General features: G+C 49.4%; 1 protein-coding gene across 1 annotated transcript; it reads right to left on the reverse strand.

Annotated features, from left to right (window-relative positions):
• Positions 1 to 120: 120 nt before the first annotated feature.
• cntnap2a (contactin associated protein 2a) lies at positions 121 to 17795 on the reverse strand. The gene is made up of 9 exons (XM_047023480.1): positions 17611 to 17795; positions 16171 to 16200; positions 13691 to 13927; positions 10171 to 10401; positions 9796 to 9929; positions 9220 to 9313; positions 3195 to 3476; positions 2569 to 2640; positions 121 to 2424 (listed from the first exon to the last, which is right to left on the reverse strand). Exons 1-9 carry the CDS (start codon positions 17726 to 17728, stop codon positions 2222 to 2224), a joined length of 1401 nt encoding a protein of 466 aa, XP_046879436.1. The 5' UTR covers positions 17729 to 17795; the 3' UTR covers positions 121 to 2221.
• Positions 17796 to 19252: the final 1457 nt, after the last annotated feature.

Raw genomic sequence — 19252 nt, forward strand, 5'->3', positions numbered from 1 at the left:
TGGTCCTGTTGGGATGCGTGGATACACAGACAGACAGACAGATAGACGAACACATACATACACACACACATACACTAATGCACACACACACACAGACAAAAACACAGGAATACTCAAGTACTGAATCCAATGAATCTTTATTGAACTGAACAGAAGAGTAAGGAGGACTTGAGTGACAGCCTGGTCTCTGAACAATCTCATCTCTGTTTACAAAATACAGAGGTGTCTGTTTGAGTGTGTGTTTGTGTATAAGCACGTGTTTGTGTGTGTCTGTGTGTGTCAGCCAGATGAATTGCAGAAGGAGTGTGGTTATTTCACTACCAGACGGACAACTGTTACAGATGACCTGTCACCTGACATGAGTCAAAGCAGTTTCCAGCTTCTGATCCAAGATCAGATCTCCAGCCTCCTCTTAGTGATTAATACTGGACTGCAATGAGGGGAGGCTGGCCCTACACCAGTGGATACCAGCCAGCCTCTCCCTCCTGCTCCAGTCATGGAGGAGTCTGGAGCGAGTGGACAGACATACATTCTCCTCTCACTGTTGTTCCCTTTAAGTCGAACCTCAGGCAGGGCCGGACTTAGGGTTTTGGGGGCCCTAAACGAATGGGGGGTGAACCAATTTTGGGGCCCTAAACAAATGTTTAGTTTGTTTATTGGGTCAGGCTGGCCCTGTTCACAGGTCACCAGACCAACACTTTACAACACACCAGACAGCCATTTTAGAAAACATACAAAAACAAGAACATGGTTGTCATGACATCGTGACCACTGGGCCGACTTTTGACATAATAAACCATGAAAAAAAAACATTTAAAAAGAACTGTTTACAGTACATATGGTATATATTTTAAGTAATACATGATATAAAGACAACAGTTTGAAGAGTGTCCAGGGTCTTGGGTGGCACTAGTAGACAGACTCATCTGTACTCTGAGAGATGTGCAGCTTTCACCACCTCAGTGATGCATAGAAGCACCTCCTTCCGATGACACACACACCTCCTTTCCACACATGATGTGTGTGTTTGCATGTAGGTGAGCATACGAGTGTGTGTGTGTGTGAGTGTAGGTGAGTGTGTGAATATGTATGTGGATTGGGTGAGTGTGTGTGTGTTAGTTTCTTCTTCATGGGCTGTAAGTCCGTAGAAAAGCTAAGTGACTCAATCCAGAAGGCACAGTGGATGAAGTCAATTAACACTCTACCTTCATCACTGACCTCTCCCCTTTGACCCCCACCTATATGACCTTTAGAATGACCACACCCCCATGACCTCACACACACACAAAGCTCCCAAAGAAGCATTTCAACATAAAACATTTGTAAAACCACTAGTTCTCGTTTACTCTCAGCAGATTGATGAACAGTCATCTTTATACAGTATAATCTATTCAATCCAGCTTGGAAACCAAGAATGACAAAGTAAGACCAAAGTGTTTTTGGCAAAATGATGACCAGTGTGTCGTTCTGAAAGGAGGAGCAAACTGCTGTGACGGGAGGATGACACGGAGAGACGGGCCGCCATGTTTTTCCCATCATGCTTTTCGACATTCCATCCATCTATCATCACAGTAACATAAACCTCTGTTCATACATACATCACAGTTAACACAACAGAACATGGCAGTCTGGTTGCTGTCGGTCTGTCTGCCCCCCAATAGAACATAAATTTGGACAAATATAGAAGATATTTACAGCGGGGCTGCTGGCATCCAGACCTCATGGTTGATGCTGGAACACAAACGACATGACTCAGCCTAGAACAGAACCACCACAAACACCGTCTGACAGACCACCTGTCTGTACTCGTCCTCAGAAGAAAGAAAAAGAACCAACCGGAAGGTCAATAACTCTGCTAGAACATGATCCAGTAGCTATTATTATTCTGTATATATAATTTATCTATATATACTGTATTCAAAGGACTCCTGAAAACTCCCAAACACAATACAAAGCAGGCCGAGCCAGTTCCTATGTACAGATATACAGTCTTTCTTTGCTGTGCTCCCTTGGCCATTCATCTTCTTCTAGTCCTCATCATCAAAAACTGATTGCTGTACATCCTCCCCCCACCCCACCTCCCACCCCAACCCAGCCCCATCTCACTGGGGGGTTGCTATTGGACGACCCCTCATTCCGTCTCTCCTCTGATTGGTCATTAGATACAACCTCCCGTCGCCACCCTCCTCCAGATGAGCTACTTCTGCACTCTCATTGGCCGTTAAATGAACCACTCCTTCTTTGATTCGTCGATGGCCTCCGGGTTGGGGTCGGAGCCGATGATGGCCGCGTCGGCCGATTCGCCGCCGCCTGACTCCGCCCCTTTTGCCTCATTGGTGTGATAGGTGCCCTTGTGGCGGAACATGTAGCGAATCAGGAACACGAGCGTGCACAGGATGGTGAAGATCACCACGGCGATGATCCCTGCATGGAGACAAGACAGACGGAATGACATCATTCTCTCTCCATCCCTCTGGATTAGTCATTTCCCACTAACTTTGAGATTTGCTTTTGGGGGATTACAACGAACGTCGTGTGGAGCGTTTCTAGAGTGTACGACCAACGCACCTCCGATAATAGCAGAGTTCCTGTTGACTCCACCTGGAATCACCCTCTCCTCATTGAAGGGGAACTCTGTACCTTGAAGGAAAGAGGGAGAAGGGGGGAGAGAGAGGGGCAAAGAGAAACAGAGGAGGGAGGAAGAGTCACATAAAGACGTCTAGCCATTTTTTAAGGAGAGATAAACAGATGACTGTGGTGACTACTGTTATATGAAAAAGTGTACTCTATACACCATTGTAGAGTGATTAATCAGCCTAGGAGGCTATCTCAAATAAAAGGTAAATCATGAGAAGGGGGAGAGAGGGGGATGTGGGAGAGAGGGATGAGGGAAAAGTGGGAAGTGGGGACAGGAGAGGAGGATGAGGGGAAAGAGGAGAAGGATGAGTGGAGAGGAGGATGATGGGAGAAAGGAGGGGAGAAAAGATGAGGCGAGAGGACAAGATGAGAAAACAGGGCGATGCGGGGCAAAGAGAGACGAGGAAAGTATGTGTGTCTATGTGTGGAGCCCCAATCAATACAATTGACCACAGCTCATCCCATCAATCAACATCACGGAGGAAAAGCAACATCCGGAACAATGAAACAGCACGACAGCTGACAGCATGGCGTGTGGGTGTACAGCTGTGCCTCACCTGAGTCCAGGTTCCAGGGGTCGGTGGCAGCAGACATGGGTGGGATGGTGAGAGGAGACGCCCCACAGTTGGACTCCACTAGCTTGCCCTGGTACGACACTGGCTGCTCCGCCACAGGGGCTCTGTCTGGCTGTCTGGCCGTCGGCACCGGCAGGGCTGGCACAGGGTTTCTGAGGGCAGCCTTCAGGGGCGCGACGCCGTTGAACTGGACCCGGGAGAGACACCCGACGAACCCTGGACTGTTGTAGCGCTCTATCAGCTCTGGATCTATGTGACCAGTCTCTGTAAGGGGGGGGGGGGGGGGGAGAGAGGGAAAGCAAGAAAGAGGAGAGAGAGAAGGAGAAGAGAGACAGAAGGAGAGAGACAGCAAGAACGAGGCGAGACAGAAGGAGAGAGAAGAGAGAGAGAAGGGAGAGAAAAGGAGAAAGAAGAGAGAGACAGAAGTCAGGTAAGAACAGCAGAAGAAAAGCACATGTACCGGAGGATTGGTGTGTTACTGTGTGTAATAATTTAGTAGGGGGTGAAGCTCTCCCGCCCTCTCTCTATCTCTGCTTCTACTTCCATCTCTTACTCCCTCCCTCTCTTTTCTTTCGCCCTCTGTCTTCATCCTCTGTCTCCCTCGCTTCTTCCCTCTTTCTCTCTCTCCCTGCCTCTCTCTCCCTCTCTGCCCCATCCCCTGTCTCTCTCTCTCCCTCCCACCTTCTTCCCTGTTGTTCATCTCACACACAGCCTTCAAAGACAGAGGGATGTTCAAACACAGCGGAAAACACACACACACACACACACACACGCACACGCACACGCTTTGGTGCAGTGAAACTGCAGACATCACACAAAACCCAAAGCTAACACCAGAGACGAAGGAGCTCAGATGCACCGGAAACTTAATCTGAAAAAAAACCAATGAAGAGCCTCAAACAGGTTCCCGCCCCAGCAGAGAATACACCTCCTCCACCCTCTCAGACTGTGTGTGTGTGTACTGTATGCGTGCAGGTGTGTGTGCGTGTGCCCGTACGTGTGTCCGTACGTGTGTGGGTGTCCATGTGTGCAGACTTGTGTATGTGTGCAATGGTATGTTTGTGTACGTGCGAAGGTGTGTGTGTGTGTGCAGGTGAGTGCTTGTCTGTGCGTAGGTGTGCGTAGGTGCACAGTGCATCACCTTGCGTGTGCCCCTCCACTGTCCATGCAGGGATGTTTGGTGACGTACGCTTCACACTAGTGTCTGCCGTCCACACGGAAGAAATGTACTGATCCTCCTTTATACTGCGGATAATGTGTGTGTGTGTGTGCATCTGTGTGTGCGTTTCAGCAGCTATTGATTCAGCTTACAGGAACAGAGCTCAGAGATATCCAGCCTTCTCCTGGTATTTATCATCCAGCCAGACCTCCTAGAGCCAGCAGGCCTGTGTGTGTGTGTGTCTGGTTGTGTGTGTCTGTGTGTGTTTACGTGTGTGTGGGTGTGTATTGTACCAGTTGTGTTTCCTCCCTGCAGCTATCATGTTTGACAGATTCAGGCTATGATATCAGGGTGTGTGTGTGTGTGTGTTTGAACAAAGAGAAAGACACAATGACTGCTCCAAATGCACTGCGTGTGTACATCAAAAACAGCACTGAGAGATCCAGAAGTCTTTGGTCTAAATCTCCAATCCCACAATGCACTGCTGGAGGACAAAACTGTCCCTGGTCACCAGGTCACATTAGAAGGATGACATGTTTCTCTGGCACGCTCAGATGCTCAGATGAGGTGGGAGAGAGGGAAAGAGAGAGGACAAGAAATAGGATTCCATGCATGAATATGAATGTGATTCTGTCACCAGCCTGTATCAGTGAACATACGCTGATGACTGCAGAACACAGACATGCATACCAATGATCTCATGTATGAACACAGTACTAATGGAGAACACCAAGTTAGAACGCCCAGTCTCCATTCTGTTCTTAAAATGATCCTTATGCACGACATGATATCCTCCTGTATAATCCTCGAGAATGATTCTTAAATACTATAGTATATATATAAGGACATCTAGTGTACTGTATATGTCATGCAAATGGCTGGTTGTTGGTGGATGCTAATGTGTACTGTGTAGGAGCTGGGAAAAGAGGAGATGGACAGAAATATGAGGATGACAGGAAAGAGGATGGAGGGAGGAGGAGGTGGGTGACAGGATGAAGGCAGGTTCAGCAGTGGGGGGGGTCAGGCTGAAAATAGAGGAGGTGTAGGAGAGGGCGGGGGGGGAAAGAGATGGGAAAGAAAGGATGACCAGGAGGGAGAAAAGGAGGAGGGGATGGAGTGAGAAAAGGGGGGGCGATGAGAGAAGCACTTTAAGAAAGGGGGGGGGCGACAAGGGAGGGTGTGGGGAGGGGGGTGTGGGGAGATCAAAAGGGGTTACCATGGTAACAAATAGAAGCGTATGCAGGATGGGTGTGGGACACACACACGATCAAACACACACACACACACGGCCTGTCTGACAGTAACACCAGTTAGGGTGACAGACGCAATTACAGATTTGAACAGAGAGAGAGAAATAGAGAGAGAGAGAAATAGAGAGAGAGAGGTAGAGCGAGAGAGAGATGGAAGGAGAGAGTTGGAGGGAGGGAGGGAATACAAATAAAGAGTGGGTTAGGAACTGAGGGCTATACATAATCAGGAAAGAGAAGTGTGGAGATAGAGGGATGAGGAAGAGAGGGAAGAGAGAGGGAGGGAAGAGAGAGGGAGGGGAAGAGAGAGGGAGGGGAAGAGAGAGGGAAGAGAGAGGGAGGGAAGAGAGAGGGAGGGGAAGAGAGAGGGAGGGGAAGAAAGAGGGAAGAGAGAGGGAGGGAAGAGAGAGGGAGGGAAGAGAGAGGGAGGGGAAGAGAGAGGGAGGGAAGAGAGAGGGAGGGAAGAGAGAGGGAGGGAAGAGAGAGGGAGGGAAGAGAGAAGGAAGAGAGAGGGAGGGAAGAGAGAGGGAAGAGAGAGGGAGGGAAGAGAGAGGAAGAGAGAGGGAGGGAAGAGAGAGGGAAGAGAGAGGGAGGGAAGAGAGAGGATGCAGAACCACCAGGACAGACTAAACAACAGCACCTGTCCTTGCAGTGCCCTCTCACAGCTGCCTACCTGCCTCACACACACTCACACACACACACACACACACACACACTTGTATCACATATTACCCTTATCACATTACCCTATTTATATGGTCTAAGATAAATAAACCACGGCTCACTGCCCAATCAGAATCAGTCTCCATGAGACACACGCCAACCACACATACACACACAGCTCACAAAAATCACACACACACACACAGCACACAACAACCACACACAAATAGCACACGATAACCCCAAACACAAAGCACATATTTACCCCCTCACACAGCATATCTCTGCAGCCTGTTACCTGTCCTTGTGGCTGAGTCCTTGTCTTCTCTCTCTCTCTGTCTCTCTCTCTGTCTCTCTCTCTTACTCTGTCTGTCTTTCTCTCCTTTACACATCCCCTCTACCTGCAATCACCGCTGCATCTGTTAGACTCGTAGCTGTGATCTCTGCGTGTCTCTGTGTCTCTCTCTCTCTCCTGTGGTTGTCTATCTTCTCTGCAGTCTCAGTGCAGTCCCACCCCCTCTCCTCCGGGCCGGGGGGAAAACCTGGAGGTGGAGTAGCACCCTCCTGGATCCGGACTCTGTCCAGCCAGGCAGTACCACAGCCACACTCAGCCAACACGCCATGACATCATCTGAGAACGCACACTGGCGCGTGCTTGCAGACACACACACACACATATGCTTGTATACGCACACACGTGCATGCACACACACACACACACACACACACCCAACACACACACAGCCATAAGCACCAAGATATCAGCCCCTTTTTCAGCATTATGGGACATTTCCTCTATAAGTAACATTAGATGGAGGAGTTTGGTGAGCAGGGTCTAACTTCAGCAGACATTTTGATTCTGGGACTTCAACTCAGTGGTGGAGCATCTGACTATTGACAATGGATCATAGGTTCAAATCCCCCTTGTAAGTTGCTTTGGAGAGAAGCATCTGCTTAATTAATTATTCACGTGTGCTGTAAGACTGAGTGTTTACAAAAATAAACCATCCACTTAATGCTAGTAATAGTATTCCTTTGTAGAGGAAAAGATAACATAACATACGTAATTCGATTAAGGATGACTGAATTTATTCAAAAGGAGCCGTACTTGTGTGTTTGTGGTCCATGTGTGTGTGTGTGTGTGAGAGAGAGAGAAATGATGCAGACACAGGGAGGAGGGGAAGGAGGGGGGGAGCCAGGAGCCTCAGAGGAGAATCTAGCCCTTAACGAACGCAGGATGAAATCCCTTAATGTCTTTCATGATGAGTAATGCACCTCACCTACCCTCAGGACCAGCCCCCAGCGCTCACATTTAGACTGCATTAGAGCTCTGTCTTTACACACACACACACGCACGCACACACACACACACACACACACACACACACACACACACACACACACACACACACACACACACACACAGACGCACACACACACACGCACACACACACACACACAGACACACACACACACACACAGACGCAGACAGACGCACAGATACGCACACACACACACACACATTCACACACAGAGAATGGGCAAGTGGTCATGTATCACTGGCCAGGAGCAAAACAGACCATTGCCTGTATTTAATTATGGGATCCATAAAAAGGCTGTGTATAACATCTTAGCAAACAACAAAAGGCAGTAAGCATGGCCCGGTAATGATGAAGAAACCCCAGCCTTACTTTCAGCCAGCCGTGCTACGATGCTAACACTTAGAAGCTTGGGAAGGTTTTGGCAGCCATTAACAGGACCAGCCTGCTTTGGAAATTAGCTTAGCATAGAGCTATAAATCTCCATGTTAATGAGAGATATTACACTGATTCTATTAGTGCTGCAGGGGCTCCACTGCTAGCCCATTACTACTGGAACAGGACAGAGGGGACAAGGAGAGGACTAGGCTGTCTGTCTGTTTCTCTGCCTGCCTCTCTGTCAGCCTGCCTGTCTGCCTGCTTGTGATGAGATGTGAGATGGTCCTTCCCTAAGGCACCAGCAGATGGCAGTGTGGTACACTGTATGGTAGTGAGGTGTGTGCTGTATGTATGTATGTATGTATGTATGTATGTATGTATGTATGTATGTATGTATGAATGTATGTATGTACATTACATTTTACATTTTACATTTACATTACAATTATGCATTTAGCAGACGCTTTTATCCAAAGCGACTTCCAAGAGAGAGCTTTACAAAAGAGCATAGGTCACTGTATGTACTGTATGTATGTGCTGTATGTTTTTGGCAGACATTGTTATCCAAAGCAACATACAGGGGGCATTTGAACCTCTCGTGACCTCTTAAACCGCAGCCAAATGCTCTGACCACTGAGCTATTCTCATCCCCCTACAATGTCTACGGCCTGTCAATGGAACCGTGCAGCTTTTCACCATGACTGGGCCTGACGTGATCCAGGACTTGACAAACACATTCATCATCTTATGATGAGGAACACCAAAGCACATGATAATTTATCAATTCCATTATTCCAGAGAGGTTTTCTCATGAATATGGATCGATGTAATTAGCAAACATATTCGCTGACTATCAATTCACTAACTAACAATTGATCACAATTATCTCAAAAAGGCAAAATAAGTATATTCTGTTTGGTGGTGATTATAATTGATGTGCCCAGAGTCAATGACATTGTGTGAGCGTGTGTGTGTGTGTGCGTGCTGGTGTGTGTGTGGCCTGGTGTGTGTGTGGCCTTGTGTGTGTGCGGCCTTGAACTGACGAGAAAAAGATATAGAGTAATGATTTTGTGACCTCATTCGAATTCTGTCCACAGTTTTGTCCAAAGCTCTGCTTTCACACGACACCTCCGTCGCCCTCCAGTGGACGCACTCCTCCCCTGCATGCCTGTGTGCAGCCATGGGACACTTCCTGTTCCAATGGGGCTACGCTACGAAGATCAAAGAACAGGGACACTCACCAAACACTCTGCCCAGGAAGAGAGTCTTGACCAGGTTCATCTCTGTGTCTGAAGATTCAGGAAGAGAGTAGCTGACCGGAGGGTAGTGGTCCAACTGATGGAGAGAGAGAGAGACATAGAGACATAGAGAAAGAGACAGAGAGAGAGAGAGACAAAGAGAGAGAGACATAGAGAGAGAGAGAGAGAGACATAGAGAGAGAGAGACATAGAGAGAGAGAGAGAGAGAGACATAGAGAGAGAGAGAGACAAAGAGAGAGAGACATAGAGAGAGAGAGAGACACAGAGAAACAGGGGGATGCATATTTTAACACACGCATCTAACAAATACCAAAAAGGATGTTTGTTTTACACCTCAAAAAATAAGACGCATTTTCCTTATTCATCAAATCAAGACGTAGGATTTTTGGAAGGTGTTCTGGTTTGTCTCCCCCTGGTGGCTTAAAAATGTCAAAGCACCAGACGAGCCTGGGCAACCATTTACCCGTGTGTGGCGGAGGGAGAACATTACGGGAAGACTCCCGCTGAGGAATCTTCCATCTGCCTTTGAACGCAACTCGTGCGTGCGTGCGTGTGTACCTGAACAGTGATGGTCCTGTTGACCCTGGTCATGTTGACACTGTGGGGCTGACCGTTGGCCAGGTTCCTCTGGTCCACATCCACCGAGAAGGGCTCCTCCTGCCCCCCCAGCTGGTACCTCACCTGCAGAACACCTGGGGACCCACAGCACAGGGCTAGGCTGTGTGTGTGTGTGTGTGTGAGGAGCTGTTTCTGCGTGAGTGTATCTGTCTGTGGGTGTGTGCGAGAGTTGGTGTTTACGTGTGTGTGTGTGTGTGTGAGTAGGTGTTTGTGTGTGTTTACGTGTGTGGGAGAGAGATTGTGTGTATTTGAGTGTGGAATATAGGGACCTCTTATGTGTGTGTGTGTTTCTGTATGTGTGTGTGTGTGTCTCACCGTTCTGTCGTAGTACGATGGCCAGGTAATCCTCGGTCTTGGTGCTCACGTACAGCAGGATGGCCGGAGCGCTCGACGTGCTGAAGCTGAACGCCACTTCCTCTGTTGTCAGGTTCACTTCCTGTGGGGTCAGAGGCTGTACCGCCATCCTGCCGTCCTTATTGGCTGCTGCTGCTCCAGGCAGGAAGTTGTATCGAATCAGAGTTCCCACCTCGAAGAAACCTCCCACCTCTGAGCAGGGATAGACCACACACACACGCACGCACACACACGCACGCGCAGGCACACACAAATGAATCAGTCCTGGGGTTATAATGTGGCAGGTGTTAAATTGTTCCAGCGTCTGATATAAACCATTGTTCACTAGTAAATGAGATCAGCTGATGGAAAATTCCAGCCATTCCAGAATAGATATTGATTTTCTTTATCGAGCATGAGAGTCCTTCCATAACGTGTGTGTGTCTGTGCGTGTGTGTGTCTGCCTGTGTGTGTTCAGATGTGTAGCAAGCCATGCCATGCATTAGACATTAGGTGGAAGAAAACGAGGCAGGGGAAATCATTGGAGATAATAACCAAATGTGTGCGTGTGACTGTTTGCGTGTGTGACGGTCGGAGTCTCTGTGTTTAGAGTGAGTGTTTGTTTGTTTAACTTTTATGTAACCAGGAAAGTCAGTAAGAACAAACTATTCTTTACAAATGCAGCCTGGCAAGTGATGAAAGTCACTTGAGGAGAAATGGGGCAAAGGGTCTGGGGGAAACACATGAGATCCTGACAGCACAACAATGAACACAGACCTAAAGACTCACACGCAAGGAGCAACAGCGAGAAAAGAACACAGTTCTCCTCTCGAAATTCCCAGACAGGCAAGAATGTCGTTTGTGTGAGAGCATTCTTCATCTGCGAGAAAAGGCTCATGTGGTGATCCGTGTTTCCAGGTTCAGGGACTTTAGTCGTGCGTTTCAGTCGATAGCTGCAGCAGACTGAAACGATGAGACGCCAAAGGATGTTTGAGATTTGGGGACTTCTAACTGTGTAGGGAAGACTGGGTGTTGTACGCAAGAGGCGCTTGGCACAGCAGGGGGGCGAGGTAGGGGAGTAAGGTAGGGGGGTTGCTAAATAGCAGTTAGCCAAGGGATATTTTGACTTGTGTGTGCAGGAAAGGCCAGTTATCAAGAGAATACAGTGTGCAGTTTTAAGGGGGGGGGCATTTGTGGTAACTGGATGGAAGAGCAATATAACCTGTCAAGGGTTTTGATGCAAATCAATTTCTGCATAAATTCTGTAAAGTGTGTGTGTGTGTGTGTGAGTGTACGTACTTGTGTGAGCGCGTGTGATCGAGTGCGCTTGTGTGCGAGGGAGGGCGTGTGCTTGTGTGTGCGTGCTTGAACAAGTGTTTAATTGTACTTGCAAAAGTGTGTAATTGGACTTGCACTTTTTGAGTTTCATGTTGTTTAATTGTAACTTGTTTAACTGCATGCTCTTATATGGTTCTTCCCTTTGGCACTTATTTGGTTTTTCACAATGTATGCTTCATGTTTTGGCTGCTTGCAATGTTTGGGGCTACCTCGTTGTTATGATCAGTGACCTATGCTCTTTTGCAAAGCTCTCTCTTGGAAGTCGCTTTGGATTAAAAGCGTCTGCTAAATGCATACATGTAAATGTAAGTTTGTGTTTGTGTGTGAGTGTGTGTGTGTATTTGGTGACTGGAGGGGAAGGGTCACACGAGAGTGTCGAACTCATGGACCATGTCTTCTGTGTTCCTCTGTGGGCGGATGCATGTGTGTGAAGACACCGGATGACACGCAACACGTTACACCTCATCCTGTCGATCACAAAGCTCAACACAACGCACAACAAAAGAAACCCGTTTTGAGAGTGTAACTTTCCTCAAACACACGCACACGCCACCAGAGGGACCAACTTTGCCATCTGACGCCCTCATCCCAAACACAGCTGTTGTCAGGCGCAAAGGATCATGGGGAGCTTAACAGTCTCCCTTATGGCTTGTGCTTGTGTGAGCCTGTATGTGCGCGTGTGTGTCTGCGTGCGTGTGTGTGTGAGTACGCGCGCGCGTGTCTCTGTGTGCGCTTGTCTATGTGTCTGCATGAATGCCTGTGTACGTGTGTGTGTCTGAGTGTGTGTACTTACTTGAGTGTGTGTGTGTGTGTGTGACCCCAGGGCCCAGAGAGCAGAGGAAAGAGAGATGGTAATAATGCCACCGTCCCCAGAGCCAGGTGTAAATATGGATACAATGGAAATACACAACGCAATTATGGCTGCCTTCATGCATGTTTCATAGAGGAGAGAGGAGAAGAGAGGACAGGAGAGGGGAGGAGGGGAGAGTGGAGGAGGAGAACAATGAGGAGGACAGGAGAGGGGAGAAGGAGGAAGGAGAGGACAGGGGAGAGGAGGAGAGGAAGGAGAGGACAGGAGAGGAGAGGACAGGAGAGAGGAGGAGAGGAAGAAGGGGAGAGGAGAGGATGAAAAGGGGAAGAGAGGAGAGGGAAGAAAGAACACAAAGAGGGAGAGGAGGTCCATTGGGGAAGTGACAGAGCTCTGGGACACACACACACACACACACACACACACACACTGAGAAGCACACAGTTGGCCCTGCAGTGTTTGATAGAGGTCTTGACAGTATTCCGAGGAAGCACTTTCATGTCTTTGAAGGTCATTAGCATATTCTCATCGTCTGTCACCAACCTCAGCCCTCTCTCTGATACACACACACACACACAGTCTCACACACACACACACACACACACAGTCACATACACACGCATAAGACTCCTTCCACTCATCTCATCACCCCCTGCCTGGTTTAGAAAACACTGTTCGAATTTTGAAAACAAATGAATTCATGTGTCACACAGATCAACGTTGTGTCTGTCCTACTGACAGTGGAAACACAGCATCCAACAACGGGGGGGTTCTGGAGAGAGAGATGAGAAGTTAACTTTATACGCAGCCCGCTTTACGGCGCCAGCATCCTCTCTGGAACAGAGGTCCTACACCAGCCTGTCACATCCAGGGAACCTCAGGGAGACACTTCAGGAGCTCCTGTCCAGGCTTGTCTCTCTCTCGCCATGAGCAACTGGACCTTCTCCAGAGCTCTCCAGAGTCGAACGCGTGTGTGGTGTGGTGTGTGCGTGTGTGTGTGTGCGCGCATGCGAGCAGGAGGGTGTGGCCAAGGCATGTGTGGGTGTGAGTGTGACTGCGTGTGTGTGCGTGTGTGATCGAGTGCGCACGTGCACTCGACCGGAGGTTGCGTCGACCGAACATTCTCTCCGTCATGAACGGAATCGTTTCGACAACGACGGCAACATCGGAGGGGCCATCCACCGTGGTGACCGATGCGAACCAACGAGGGTGATCTACCGCCACTCGATACACTTCACACACCCCCCCCCCCCCCCCCCTGGGGGGCAGACGAACATTCGCACCGCAAAACGACGGTCGACGTCAGATGACCCCTCCCCCCCCCCGTCCCCCCGTCCCCCCCCGGCGTCTCCTCACCCTGGCTGCAGAAGGGCCCGTCGTAGGCGCTGGACGAGCAGTCGCAGGAGTAGCCGTTGTACTTCTCCACGCAGCGGCCCCCGTGCCTGCAGTACTGGGCGTAGCTGGCGCAGTGGCCCTGGCAGCCCGGACGCACGCCCGGCGTCACCTGGGCGCGCTCCTCCAGGTCCAGGGTCACGCCGTTCATCCGCAGCGAGCGGATGCAGCCCAGGAAGCCCCGCTGGCCGCCCGCCGCACCTGGGGACGGGACGGGGGACGGGGGACGAGGGAGAGGTTAGAGAAGAGGGGGAAAGGGTGAGAGGAAGAGGGGGGGGGGTGTGAAGACAGAGGGGGTTGGAGAGGGGCGGAGGAGGGGGAGGGGGAGGAGAAAAGCGGGGAGGGGGTTCGAGACGGGCGAGGGAGTGAGAGATGAGGGGCGGGGCGGAGGGAGGGAGAAGGAGAGATGGGGTGATAGAGGGACAGAGGGAGAGAGAGAGAGAGAGACAGAGAGAGAGAGAGAGAGAGAGAGAGAGAGAGAGAGAGAGAGAGAGAGAGAGAGAGAGAGAGAGAGAGAGAGAGAGAGAGAGAGAAAGAGAGAGTAGATCCTGTTGCTCATTGAGTTTAGAATCTCTCTCCATCTCAGCTCTCCCACACACTGAGTGTCACGATGCTGCAAGACGTAACACACACACACACACACTCAGTATTTCCCTCTCACACACACACACACGCACTCGCACACTGATTTAAGAGACTCATTAATGCTTAGCCTTCAGGTGTCAATAGTCATTGTTCTAAAATGGCCACGACAATGTGCAGCCGGCATCATTACAGGCTAACTGACCATTACCTTGGACAAGGCAGGGAACTACAAAGGATTAATGTGTACATAAAGACCCATGGAAGTAAAAACACACACACCCACACACACACCAGCACACACACACCCGCACACACACACACAGGCCAGTGGGCCAGTGCATGATGATTACTACATGCCTAAATGGTGGTAATGATTTGCTAATGGTGAATAACAGAGGTGAGCATCTTGAGGGCACACACACTTGCATGTGAACACACACACACACACACATTAACGACTACCTAGGGGTGTATTACTTATTCAAACTTCTCAATTAGGACTCTTTAATACCAGAGAGATGTCCACTAAAAGAACCAACTGACCTTGCACACACACGCTAACACACACACACACACGCACACGCACAAACACACACCGATTCCCAGTCTCACAACTGTCTTTGCTACTTCCCTGGCACCTAATTGACCAATTACATCATTGATTGTGTTGATTAGTCAGGTCTTAATCAGTGTGTGGAAGGAGCACAGAGACTGTCTGGACCACACCTGACACCAGATACACAACCCTGCTGAGCCAACACTGGTGCTGCAGAGAGGGAGAGGGAGAGAGAGGGGGGGTCAGAGAGAGAGGAAGGGCGGAGGGATTGAGAGAGAGAGACAGAGGCAGAGACAGAGAGAGAGAAGATAGAGAGATGATAGAGAGAGAGAGGATAGAGAGAGAGAGCGAGAGCGAGAGCGAGAGCGAGAGCGAGAGCGAGAGCGAGAGCGAGAGCGAGAGAGAGAGAGAGAGAGAGAGAGAGAGAGAGAGAGAGAGAGAGAGAGAGAGAGAGAGAGAGAGAGAGAGAGAGAGAGAGAGAGAGAGAGAGAGAGAGAGAGAGAGAGAGAGTAAGAGGGAATGATGGAGAGGGAAAGTGTAGTCCTTTCACTGTCGACTGCTTTGGCAACACTGTTTAACCTGAACATTCATGCCAATAAAACATATTGAATCGAGTGTGTTAGAAAGACAGCAATGGAGAGACAGAGAGTGAGAGAGAGAAAGCAAGAGAGTGGGAGAAAAAGGGAAAGAGAGAGACAGCGAGAGAGAGAGAAAGAGAGAGGTGGGGTAAGGAGCTGAAGAGCGAGAGGGGGAGATTGTGTGTGTGTGTGTCAGTGAGTCACAGTTCTGGCCCTCTTTCCTGTCTGTCTCTGAATGGTGTATTATTCAGTAACAATAGTTTATTGGGCAGACATATTACATTCATTAGGAGAGGCTGGGCTTCTTTCTTCTCTCTCTATCTTTTTATCAGACACACTACACACACACACCACACACACACACCACACACCAGTGTGTGGTGTGTCCAGTTTGTGGTCTGTCCAGATCCAAAGCACAAGCCATGGACTCAGTCCTATCTGATCATCACTGTCTGTCTGTCTGTCTGTCTGTCTCTCTGTTTATCTCCTGTCTGTCTCCTTTCCTGATCATCACTGTCTTTGTACTAGGGCTGGTAGGAACCTGTTTCTGTCAACCTGTCTGTCTACCTGTCTGTCTACCTGTCTGTCTACCTGTCTGTCTCCTTTCCTTTCAACCTATCTGTGTGTTTACCTGTCTACCTGTCTGTCTGTTTACCTGTCTACCTGTCTGTTTACCCTTCTGTCTGTCTGTCTGTCTGGGTTCAATGGACACAAATGGTACCTACTGTCCTGGCAGGTGAGGGAGGCAGGTTTTCCTGGTGGAGAGCAGGCAGGCAGGCAGGCAGGCATGCAGAGACGTGCGCAGCAGAGAGCAGGGCCATGAGCAAGGCCAACGGCACACATGCAGAAACACATGCAGAACACAGACCACGATGGAGATCAAATGTGATGGACGAGAAATCAATATTCAACACATGCACAATGTCAAACCATGAGTGGCATCCGCACGGTAAAACAAACCACGTCACACAAGAGGAAAACACGGGGAACGTGGACGTACGAAAATCCAGACATTTCCTGCAATGCAATGCGTAACGCTATTGTCCTTGGGGTCAGCATGAGGTCATGCTAATTGGCACGTTAGATGTTCAATTGAGATTAGGTCAGCGATGTGCTGTTACACACAGGAGCTGGAGTTCCATCCCATTTCTGCTTGCAATGGGAAACACATACATATAAACACAGACACACACACACACACACACACTCACATTCAGTCTCGTAGTTAACATTCCCCTGCCATAATCACCAGGCCCTTCGCTCTGGGCTCTGTCTATGCAAGACCTGCACCCATTTCCTCCATATGCTTTTTAATTCAATTTCATTTGACTCTGGCTTCCTCCTTCAGGGCCAGACTGGGGAATGAGAGCACTGCCAGTCAAAACGACAGCGCTCTCTCACGCCCGACAGGGTCTGACTGGAATATCAACGCAGACTCGTCTGGGAAGAACTTTTCACTCGTGGAACAACTTGGGTCCAAGCTCAGCACTTTTCTCCCCAGTGCTCCCCTCCCCCCCTCCCCGAGCTCCCCCCATCCCCAGTGGCCCCCTCCTCCTTCCTCTCGCTCAGAAAAAGCCCAGTTTCATTCTGGACTTGATGTGGAGTGTCAGCAGGAAACGGGCAGAGGGTTGGGGTTGGGGGGGGGGGGGGGGGGGGGGGGGGGGGGGGGAGATTAAGGACTGCTGTCTCTCCCCTCAGTCTGACAGGGACTCGGGGGGGCTGTGCGGGGAGGACGACACACGGAGGAGCCTCCGGGTGGCGCTCCACTCGCTGGGAGATGACGGGACCTTCCTTCCTTCGCTGAGCGATAATGGATGCAACCAGTGTGTGTGTGTGCGTGTGTTTGCGTGTGTGTGTGCTGTTCACTCTGTGTGAGATTCGGGTTGTTGGGAAACTGATCACATGTATTGAAGTTTGCGCTAAACACACACACACACACAATTGGCTGAATCAAAACGTTCACTCCGGGAAACACATGCATCCTGAACGGAGTTGAACGGAAAGTTGCTTTGAAAATATAGTTACCCAAGCGATCCATTACTCCACAAGTGATGTCATGTGTTTGTGGAAGAGAGTGTGAGCATGTCTGTGTTTTTATGTCTGTCTGGGGAGTCTGTGTGTGTGTGTGTGTGTGGGGTGTCTGTGTGTGTGTGAATGTGTCTTACCGACGTAGAGCTGGCTGAACAGCTCCAGTCGGGTGTGTCCCTGTTGAGGTGCAGGCCGAGACTCCCGATAGGTCAGATCCAGCTGGAGCACCGCCTCCTTCACGTTCCTCTCTGCCATCACGCGATGCCATTGGTCATCGTTCAGGGGTGTGGCCGAACGCACGGTCAGCTCCACGGGGCCGTTCCCGACGTCGAAGGAGAAGGAGACCACGGAAGGTGCTAGAGAGAAAACCGGGAGGGGGGGGGGGGGAGAAAGAGGGGGGAGAGAGAAAGAGGGGGGGAGAGATGGGGTGAGGAGAAGAGAGAGAGTGGGGGGTTGGAAGAGAGAGGTTTGGAGAGAGAATAAGAGAGAGAAAGGATGAGAGAGAGGAGAGAGAGAAGGAAGGGAGGAAGAAGAGAAGGAGAGAGCGAAAGAGTGATAAAAGAGATGGAGAGAGAAGGAGAAAAAATAAGAGCAGAGACAGAAAAGGAGAAAAAAAGATAGACAGAAAGTGTTTTTAAAACAATTATACAGAGTTCACTATATCTTGCTAATGAAAAGCCTGTTGAAGAGAACTGAGATAAAGAGCTCTTTCTTCCAATTGAATAATGAAGAAATTCATTAAAACTCTCAACTAAACTTCAAAACAAACTCAAACTTTTTGAACGACTTTTGAACAACTTTCTTTTTTGTCAGGTTTGTGAACATCGAGATTGCTTCCAGTCGAACTCGCAACTCATTATTTTGCGGTTGTCAGCATTGCAAGAATCATCTTTAAGCTCCAGTCATACGGCTTGTCAGTCTGTTCATGGATTCTATAGGTTTCAGCTGTGCTGTGTTTGACAGCTCCATAGAAGACTGAGGACAACACAGTTGTTGATGCATGGGCTGTAATGTCTTCCCCTGCCATTGGTCTCTATCAGAATCCGGACCGTACGTGCACTATCAAACGTGTGTGTGTGTTTGCGTGCAAAGGGGTGGTTAGGTGAGCTGTGTGGTTAAGTGTGTGTGTTACTGTGTGCTAGTGTACGCTCGGGTAAGTGTGACTGTGTGTGCACATGTGTGTGTATGCTACTGAGTGGTAAGGTGTTTGTGTGCTTCTGTGTGCTATTGTATGCTCGGGTAGGTGTGTGTGTGTGTGTGACTCATGTCTAGACAAAGGCAGCCCTCAGGACAGGGCAGAGATCTTAGACTTGTCACTTGAAGGCTAAGTGTCACCAAGTGCTATTAGAATTCAGATGAGGTTGTTCATATAATGACTGGCTTTAATGCATGGCCATGAGTGTCAGATTCACGCACTCACACACTAAGGCATGCATCCAGGCGGCACACACACACACATTCACACGCACACAAACTCACACACACGCATACACACACACACACACATATACACAGACACTTTTACACACACACACACACACACACACACACACACACACACACACACTTTCCGGCACCTTCCAACAGGGGGCACTCTACCTCTTTCATGTTAAATGCTACTTCAAAGTAACACTACCTATGTGTGTGTGTGTGTGTGTGTGTGCGTGCACCTGTGCGGATTCGTTTTCGGTGTGAGTGTGTGAATGGTGTGTGTGTGCCCGCGTGTGCCTGTGTGTGTGTGTGTGATGAATTCAGGTCACTGTGTGAGACCCCGCCACC

This window comes from Hypomesus transpacificus, chromosome 8 (assembly GCF_021917145.1).
Source record: "Hypomesus transpacificus isolate Combined female chromosome 8, fHypTra1, whole genome shotgun sequence".
Lineage (NCBI taxonomy): Eukaryota > Metazoa > Chordata > Actinopteri > Osmeriformes > Osmeridae > Hypomesus > Hypomesus transpacificus.

What these genes read in the sequence shown, in the direction of transcription:
- cntnap2a (XM_047023480.1), bottom strand. Translation starts at nt 17,728, where the DNA reads ATGGCAGAGAGGAACGTGAAGGAGGCGGTGCTCCAGCTGGATCTGACC. An exon ending in CATCGTACTACGACAGAACG is followed by an intron (nt 9,930 to 10,170) that starts GTGAGACACACA and finishes GTGGGTCCCCAG; the next exon opens with GTGTTCTGCAGGTGAGGTAC. An exon ending in ACAGGACCATCACTGTTCAG is followed by an intron (nt 9,314 to 9,795) that starts GTACACACGCAC and finishes TCTCTCCATCAG; the next exon opens with TTGGACCACTACCCTCCGGT.